Genomic DNA, 9,863 nt, shown 5'->3' on the forward strand with positions numbered 1-9,863 from the left:
TATTTATGCTGATATGACAACTAATGAGTGCAGATCTCCTTTAAACAAGCAATTGTGATAATTAAGATGAAAGAACACGGTGTTTCAGTTGCCTTCAAAGTGGTCACAAGGTGATAGTGTGCTTGAAGTCTTAGGCAATGATAAGAATACATGTTTCTTCATAAACATATCATCACCCTATCAACAATGACTGAGATGCCCATAAAACTGTAATTCGAAAGGTCACCGGGTATTTTGTTTCTAAAAACGGTCGCTGACAAACCAGATAAGCCTCCTTGAGAGAATGTACTGATTTCCCTCCAATGCAGGGTCTTAAAAATTTGCCAGTAAACGTAAGGCAAAATACATCCTATTCAATCCAGTTAGGCATCAAAAAGCCAGACTTGTTACTTGACAATAATACTTCAAGGAGGGGGAAAAAAGAGGGTTTTTTTATTCTCCAATATAGCAAAGTATTCTATGGGTGTGAAGAGAATTTATGGGCCTACTCCAACTGTCACTGAGTCAATGGGAGACTCCACAGTGATTTCAGTGGGAGTTGGATTAGCTTCTCCATGCATAGCAAGGAAATAGGCCCATTCTCCTCCTGTATGACATCTCTGCAGCACTGCATAGTCTCAGTCATCATCTGCTCCTCTCTTGCATTGGTATTCCACGGGACACAGGAGTCCACTTCAAGGCTGTTGTCTTGATTTTCAAAGCTCTGCATAGGATAGGCCCTAGCCACTTGGAAGTCAGTCATGTAGGGAGAGATGGTCCTTTCAACAACAGACACGCTCCAAAGAGGTGTGGTCAATAATGACGGGGAGACAGGTGAGTGCAGGAGAAGGGTGAAGAGCCAAGAACAAGAACTCAGTGGGGCCACTGGATGATCAAGGTACTGAAGGAACACTCAAGGAAGATAAGGCCATTGAGGAGAAGCTAAATGAATTCTTTGCATCGGTTTTCACTGCAGAGCATGTGAGGGAGATTCCCACATCTGAACCCTTCTTTTTAGGTGACAAATCATAGAAGTGTAGGACTGGAAGAGACCTCGATAGGTAAACAAGTCCAGTTCCCTGCACTCACGGCAGGATTACATTATAGCTAGACCATTCCTGACAAGTGTTTGTCTAACCTGTTCTTAAAAACTTCCAATGATGGAGATTCCACAACCTCCCTACACAATTTGTTCCAATGCTTAACTACCCTGACAGTTAGGAAATTTTTCCTAAAATCTAACTTAATCTATCTTGCTGAGATTTAAGCCCATTGCTGCTTGACCTATTCTCAGGGGTTAAACGAGAACATTTTTCTCCCTCCTTCTTGTAACAACCTTTTATGTACTTGAAAACTATTATGTACCCCCCTCTTCTCTTCTCCAGACTAAACAAACCCAGTTTTTTCAATCTTTCCTCATGGGTCATGTTTTCTAGACCTTTAATCATTTTTGTTCCTCTTCTCTGGACTTTCTCCAATTTGTGCACATCTTTCCTGAAATGTGGCCCCCAGATCGGGACACAATACGCCAGTTGAGGTCTAATCAGTGCAGAGTAGAGTGGAAAAATGACTTATGTCTTGCTTACAACACTTCAGCGAATACATCCCAGAATGATGTTCACTTTTTTAGCAACAGCGTTACACTGTTGACTCATATTTAGCTTGTGATCCACTATCAGCCCCAGATCCCTATCCACAGTTCTCATTCCTAGGTGTCATTTCCCATTTTGTATGTGTGCAATTGATTGTTCCTTCCTAAGTGGAGTACTTTGCATTTGTCCTTATTAATTTCATCCTATTTTCTAGTTCGTCAAAATCATTTTGAATTCTAATCCAACTCTCCAAAGCACTTGCAACCCCTCCCACCTTGGTATCGTCTGCAAATTTTATAAGTGTACTCTCTATGCCATTATCTAAATCATTGATGAAGATATTGAACAGAACTGGACCCAGTATCAATCCCTGTGGGACCCCACTCGATATGCCCTTTCAGCTTGATTGTGAACCACTGATACCTATTCTTTGGGAATGGTTTTCCAACCAGTTATGCACCCACCTTATAGTAGCTCCATTTAGGCTATATTTCCCTAGTTTGTTTATGAGGAGGTCATGTGAGACGGTATCAAAAGCCTTAAAGTCAAGATATACCACATCTACTGCTTCCCCCTTATCCACAAGGCTTGTTACCCTGTCAAAGAAAGCTATTAAGCAGGTTTGTCATGATTTGTTCTTGACAAATCCATGTTGACTGTTACTTATCACCTTACTGTCTTCTAGGTGTTTGCAAACTGATTGCTTGATTAGTTGCTCCATTATCTTTCTTGGTACTAAATTTAAGATCATCGGTCTGTAATTCCCCGGGTCCTTATTTCCCTTTTTATAGATGGGCACTATATTTGCCCCCTTCCAGTCCTCTGGAATCTCTCCTGTCTTACATGAGTTTTTGAAGATAAATTGCTAATGGCTCAGATATCACCTCAGTCAGCTCCTTGAGTATTCCAGGGTGGATTTCATCAGGCCTTGCCGACTTGAAGACATCTAACTTGTCTAAGTAATTTTTAACTTGTTCTTTCCTATTTTAGCCTCAGATCCTACCTCATTTTCACTGGCATTCACTATGTTAGACATTTGATTGCTACTAACCTTTTTGGTGAAAATGGAAACAAAAAAGTCATTTAGCACTTCCATTTCCACATTCAGCACTTCTTCCATTTTCACATCTGTTATAGTCTTTTCCTCCTCAATGAGTAATGGGCCTACCCTGTCATTGGTCTTCCTCTTGCTTTTCATGTATTTATTTGTTACCCTTTATATCTCTACCTAGTTTGATCTCATTTCGTGCCTTGGCCTTTCTAAGTTTCCCCCTACATGCTTGTGTTATTGTTTTTTATATTCATCCTTCATAATATGACCTGGTTTCCAGGACTATTTTTGAGGTTCAGATCATTGAAGATCTCCTGGTGAAGCCAGGGTGGTCTCTTGCCATACTAGCTGTCTTTTCTATGCTATTTCTATGATAGTTTGCTTTTGTGCCCTGAATAATGTCTCTTTGAAAAACTGCCAACTCTCTTTAACTGCTTTTCTCTTTAGACTTGCTTCCCATGGGATCTTACCTACCAAATCCTGAATTTGCTAAAGTCTGCCTTCCTGAAATCCATTATCTTTCTTCTGCTGTTTTCCCTCCTACCATTCCATGATCACTTTCACCCAAGCTGCCTTTCACTTTCAAATTCAACCAGTTTCTCCCTATTTAGAATAACAGAATATCAGGGTAGGAAGGGACCTCAGGAGGTCATCTAGTCCAACCCCCTGTTCAAAGCAGGACCAATCCCCAGACAGATTTTTGCCCCAACTGGCCCCCTCAAGGATTGAACTCACAACCCTGGGTTTAGCAGGCCAATGCTCAAACCACTGAGCTATCCCTCCCCCTTGTCAAAATCAAATCTAGAACAGTTGCTTTCTCCACCTTCTGAAATAAAAAATGGTCTCCAACATAGGCACCAACTTCCCCTCTTTCATGTGGGTGCTCGACCCCCCCCCCCCGCCCCTGGCCCCATCCCCACTTCACCCCTTCCATGAGGCCCCGCCCCTGCCCCACCTCTTCCCACCCCTTCCCCGCCCCGCCTCTTCCCACCCCTTCCCCGCCCCCATTCCAACCCCTTCCCCAAAGTCCCCACCCCAACTCTGCCCCCTTCCTGCCAATATTCCAACTCCTTCCCCAAATCCCCGCCCCGCCTCTTCCCTGCCTCCTCCCCTGAGCTTGCCACGTTCCTGCTCCTCCCCCTGTCCCGGAGCGTACTAACGTTAGCCAAACAGCTGTTTGGCAGCGGCCGGGCAGGAAACACTGGGAGGTAGGCGGAGGAGCGGGGACGCGGCGCGCTCAGGGGAGGAGGAGGAGGAGGAGGAGGTGGGGCGGGGGGGAGGGGAGCTTGGCTGCCGGTGGGAGCACCCCCTAATTTTTCCCCGTGGGTGCTCCAGCCCCGGAGCACCCACGGAGTCAGGGCTTATGGTCTTCAATATAGTCCAAGAACTTGTTGGATAATCTGCGCCCTGCTCTGTTATTTTCACAACAGATGTCTGCATAGTTGAAGTCTCCCATCATCACCAAGTCCTGTGCTTTGGATAATTTTTAGTTGCTAAGAAAAAAAATCTCATCCACCTCTTCTTCCGGGCTAGGTGGTCTCTAGTAGGCCCTTACCATGACATCACCCTTGTTTTTTTACCCCTTTTATCTTTACCCAAAGACTTTCAACAAGTCTGTCTCCTATTTCCATCTCAACGTCAGTGCAAGTGTGTATATCTTTGATACACAAGGCAACACCTCCTCCTTTTCTAACCTGACTGAGGTGTCAACAGAGGAAGTTTTGTAACAAATTGATAAATTAAACAGCCTTATGTCACCAGGACCAGATGGTATTCACTTAAGAGTTCTGAAGGAACTTAATTATGAAAATACAGAACGACTAAGTGTTCTATGTAACCTATCACTTAAGTCAGCTTCTGTACCAGATGACTGGAGAATAGCTCTTGTGACACCAATTTTTTAAAAAGGTTCCAGAGTTGATCCTGGCAATTACAGGCCAGTAAGCCTAACTTCAGTACCAAGCAAACTGGTTGAAACTATAGTAAAAAACAGAATTATCAGACACATCAATGAACACGATTTGTTGGGGAAGTGTCAACACAGTTTTTGTAAAGGAAAATCATGCCTCACTAATATATTAGAATTTTTAAGGGGGCCAACAAACTTGTGGACAAGGGTGATCCAGTGGGTATAGTGTACTTGGACTTTCAGAAAGCCTTTGACAAGGTCCCTCACCAAAGGCTTTTAAGCAAAGTAAGCAGTCATGGGATAAAAGGGAAGTTCCTCTTACAAATCAGTCACTGGTTAAAAGACAGGAAACAAAGGGCAGGAATAAAATGGTCAGTTTTCAGAATGGAGAGAGGTAATTAGTGGTGTCCCTCAGGGATTTGTACTGGGATCGGTATTTTCAACATATTCACAAGGGATCTGGAAAAAGGGGTAAACAGTGAAGTGGCAAAATTCACAGACAAAACAAAATTATGCAAGATAGTGAAATCCAAAGCAGATTGCAAAGAGTTACCAATGATTCTCAGAAAAACTGGGTGACTGCACAAGAAAATGACAGATGAAATTCAAAATTGATAAATGCAAAGTAATGCATATTAGAAAACATAGTCCCATAATTCCAATTCCAAAATGATGGGATTTAAATTAGCTGGTACTATGAGAGAGAGAGAGAGAGAGAGAGAGAGAGAGAGAGATCTTAGAGTCATTGTGGATAGTTCTCTGAAAACATCCACTCAATGTGCAGCGGCAGTCAAAAAAGCTAACCCAACATGAAGAACCATTAGGAAAGGGATATATAATAAGACAGAAAATATCATAATGCCACTATATAAATCTGTGATATGCCCATACCTTGAATATCGCATATAATTGTGATTGCCCCATCTCAAAAAAGACATATTGGATTTGGAAAAGGTACAGAGAAGGGCAACAAAAGTGATTAAGAGGATGGGACAGCTTCCTTCTGAGGAGAGATTAAAAAGACTGGGATTTTTCAGTTTAGAAAAGAGACAACTAAAGGAGGAGATGATAGAGTTCTACAAAATCATGACAGATGTGGAGAAAGTAAATAAGCAAGTGTGATTTACTCCTTCTCATAACACAAGACCTCAGGGTCACCCAATTAAATTAACAGGCAGCAGGTTTAAAACAAACAAAAGGAAGTATTTCTTCACACAATGCACAGTCACATCTGGAACTTGTTGGCAGGGGATGTTGTGAAGACAAGACTATAACAGGGCTCAAAAAAGAAGTAGGTAAGTTGATGGAGGATAGGTCCATCAATGGCTATTAGCCAGGATGGGCACGGATGCAACCCCATGCTCTGGGTGTCCTAGCCTCTGACTGCCATAAACTGGGAGTGGATGATAGGGGATGAATCAATAATTGCCTGTTTTGTTCATTCCCTCTGAAGCAGCTGGCATTGGCCACTGTCAGAGGACAGGATACTGGCCAGATGGACCATTGGTTTGACCCAGCATGGCCGTTCTTACGTTCTCATTTCCTGACAAAACAAGATAAACTCATCACTGCGTGAAATAAGAATGACCATTAACCTCACTCCATTCCAAACTAAGGGTATGTCTACACTGGCAAGTTTCTGCTCCACAAGTTATACCACTTTTATTAAAATGCTGGAATTAAACCGCTGTTGCGTATCTACACGGCGCTGCTTGTGATGCTAGAGCACATCCACATTAGCAGCTCTTGCAATGGCAAAGACAGCAGTGCATTGTGGGTAGCTATCCCACTGTGCAACTGGCCGCAGGGTGCTTTGGGAAGGGTTTGCAATGCCTCATGGGGCAGGCACAGCGTCACATGATGGAGGTTTCCCAATCGCATTGTTCCATGGGCATCCTACTACCTTGCCAGCTGCTTTTCAACTGAAGTGGGGGGGGGGGGGAGAGTGTGTGTGGAGGGGGGGATACAGTGTGTTTCGGGGGACAGAGAGTATGTCAGCATGCTGACTTGTAAGTTCAGACAGCGGCAGGAAGCAACCAGTCCTGGGGCAGGGGGAAACCCTGATGTCAGCCCCCGCCTCCCTCCCTGGGCTCTCTGCACAGCAATCACACACCCACACACCTGCCTGCCTGCCTGCTCAGAAAGGGAGCTTTGAAAGAGGAGGGGCGCATGTCTCCAGGGCAGCCGAGTTCAAAACAATGAGCAGAGCGGTCACTTGAGGCATTATGGGACAGCTCCGGAGGCCAATTACAGCGCAGAAAGCAATCAAGTGTCTACACTGGCAATAGAGCGCTGGAGGCTCTGCACTTTAAAGCTTATGACTCTCGTCAAGGTGGGTTTTTTGCAGCACTGTAACTGAGTTTCTGTGCACAAAGTGGCTTGGCCGTGTGTATGCGTCTGCAGTTTGAGTGCAAAAGGCTGCTTTACTGTGCAGAAACTTGCCGGTGTAGACAAGCCCTAAGTGTAAAGCCCACCTCTTTGGCCAAGCCTCCCAGCAATAGCTCAAACACACTCCAGACACCATCCATTTTAGTCTATTTAAAAATAAATCAACATCTTCAGGCCTATTCCCTACTGGCAGAAAGGAGAGCGAGACAGACAGAACTGTTGATACACGTACTCCTGGAAGTTGCTCAGTGATAGGCGGCAGAGTAAGAACAGAACTACACACAGAAAAGTATGCAAGATATTTCTCTCAAGCAGTGATGGGAAAATAGGCTCCAATATTTAATGCACTGAAGTGAAACTGAAACCAGTTGCAAAGCAGTGCGTAATACAAGTTGTGAGCATAACACAGCGCACTGCTGCCTCTTGTTCAGAAGCACTGTTTGGAATGACAACGTGTAATATGATTATGCTATATCAGTTCGCTCAAAGCTGCACTGTAATGACCACGTGATCTTCCCTAGTGCAGTTGATAAACACTGCACTGGTCACACTGGACAATGGTGTGATCAGCTTCCCATGGATGCGTGGTGCTCAGACACTATGGTGACAGGCACTGGTACTAAACCCTAAGCTAGATAGCTTGAAAACAAGACCCTGTGGGTAGCTGAGGCAGACTGGCAGTTCTTTCGCTGGTCACCAGGTCTCTGGTCAGGACACCCTGCTTTGTTAAATCAGAAAGGGCTGGAGACAATAGCAACAAGACACTCACCCTACAGTCTCATCCCAGTCACACCACAGCTTCTGCCCTATCACTTCCATGTCAAATTTAAACTGGCTTAGGCAGTAATCCTCGATCAACTGGCCATAGTCGGCTTCATGGCACGCGGTGACCACGATAAAGTGATGGGCTGAAAGAGAGAAAATGAACAAGGTTGGGTTGGCTTTAATGGTCTGATTTATTGGCACTGAAAATATTGTCATCAAAATCTTTCCTTCCCCACCCCTATTAGAGCACCCGGCCCAGATCCTCAAAGGTGTTTAGGTACCTAACTCCCAAGGGTTAGGGGAGTTAGGCACCTAAATACCTTTGAGGATCTGGCCTTTTCTCCCTTCTCTGGGGTACAAACCACCCCCTGCTTGGCAGTAAGGCTGGGTAAGTCCTGCACTTCCTCACAGAGTTTGCCTGCCAACTCCCTTCATTCTTCCGCCAATAGCAATTGTAATTCCACTGACATGAGCCAGCTGACTAATATGTCAGGAAGCCTCCCCTCAGCTCTGCGTCCATGTAACTGGAGTATCATTAGCATCCATGTTCTCAGTAGAATCCTTCCATACCAGATCCCCTGCACAAAGCTGCAGCCTCAGAAATGGCCCCTCCAACCTCCCACGCAATCCTCATTAGAAAAGAATGGCAAATGCTGCTCTGCCGCGGACTGTACTCGACTCTCCTCTCCAAGCACGACAGTTCCAGAGGAGGAGCCAGAATCTGGACGACAGGATTCCACGTATATGTGCATGCTCGAGCTGGACACAGAAGCGGCCATGTGGTCCCACATGGGAGCCCAGATATAGAAACAGCTCCCAAGGCCTCGGAAGAATATGGGAAGAACATAGAAGTTGACATAGAAAGAGACCAGTACATTTTATCTAGTCCAAAAGTCTTTTTCTAGCACTGGGCTATTCAAAGAAAGGTCTAAATATCTCCCACGAAGCATCCAATAGTGCAATCTTATACTACAGTGGTTAAGTTTCTTCCTGAGTCCATCCAGGGATGAATTTATGCACTCACACATGAGGATTGATAGCCCTTGCAATTCTTATCCTATCTACTTCATAATAACGGCAGCAGATGGCAGAATAATTCACACCAGTATGTCTCATCTTGTTTAGAACCTTACCAAGCTGTTTGCCTACAGAATAGCACGCAGTAGGGAGTTCCATACATCACTCGGATGCTGCATAAAGAGTAGTCCCTTGAATCAACGTGAACGTGTTGCTTTTCCATGACATTTATGGCGGGGGAGCCTGGCTCAGTATTTGGATGGAGACACCAGGCTCATGGTTTGTGGCAGGAGCCAGAGAGGCTTGGTTCTAGCTTCCAAAACAGGTCACCCTTTGTTAGTCGGCACATGATGGGAGGGTGAGTTGAACGTGGTGTGCTGATACACCCGGGGGCCTGGCCTATGCTACAGGCTAGCTGTAGGAGATAGCTCAGTGGTTTAAGCACTGGCCTGCTAAACCCAGGGTTGTGAGCTCAATCCTTGAGGGGGCCACTGAGGGATCTAGGGCAAAATCAGTACTTGGTCCTGCTAGTGAAGGCCGGGGGCTGCACTTGATGACCTTTCGGGGTCCCTTCCAGCTCTATGAGATAAGTATATCTCCATATATTTATTTATAAAATTGAACACGATTGTGAACGGAGTGAAATGACATGATGCAAATCATGACTTCCAGTCAGTGCAGATCGGGCAAGTTACGTCCAGGTCAGCTAACTGAGAGTAAACTTACCAGGGTTAAGGTTTGCAGATATCAGATCTGATCATGTCCTCCTATACATAATTGCAAAGTCCAGAACAAAGGCTTTATTTCCAGGACAAACGAGCACTGACCACCTGGAACCCAGCACTACAATGACTCAGCCCAAACCAGCAACCCTACAGCAACACACCACAGTCTCTAGGGTTTTATTTATGAACATCAGTAACAAGACCCAATCTTTTTTATATTATTCAAAAGATCTGGACCAAATTCTTAAGTCCGTACAGTTTTAGGAACAGTTTCAGCAAAAGCTTAAGCTTAAGGGGAGAGTGTTGTCCTAGCAATGGGATGCTTATGTCCAATTCTTCAGTACGTGGTGGAGAACACATGTGCGAACGATGAAACCAGGCTCGGTTAAGTTGCCAGCTTGGTGTTCCAGAGAATCACAATGGGAACCTTAACCGCA

General features: G+C 44.8%; 1 protein-coding gene across 1 annotated transcript in view; it reads right to left on the reverse strand.

The window, feature by feature from the left end:
- The window catches only part of RAMP1 (receptor activity modifying protein 1), a 72,572-nt gene extending 64,136 nt beyond the window's left edge, over positions 1–8,436 (reverse strand). Inside the window, exons 1-2 of the mRNA XM_065413008.1 lie at positions 8,359–8,436; positions 7,689–7,870 (exon numbers count right to left, since the gene is read on the reverse strand). Of these exons, the coding sequence (XP_065269080.1) occupies positions 7,689–7,870; positions 8,359–8,436 (260 nt within the window). The remainder of the gene's footprint in view (positions 1–7,688; positions 7,871–8,358) is intronic.
- Positions 8,437–9,863: the final 1,427 nt, after the last annotated feature.

This window comes from Emys orbicularis, chromosome 11 (assembly GCF_028017835.1).
Source record: "Emys orbicularis isolate rEmyOrb1 chromosome 11, rEmyOrb1.hap1, whole genome shotgun sequence".
NCBI classification, from domain to species: Eukaryota; Metazoa; Chordata; order Testudines; family Emydidae; genus Emys; species Emys orbicularis.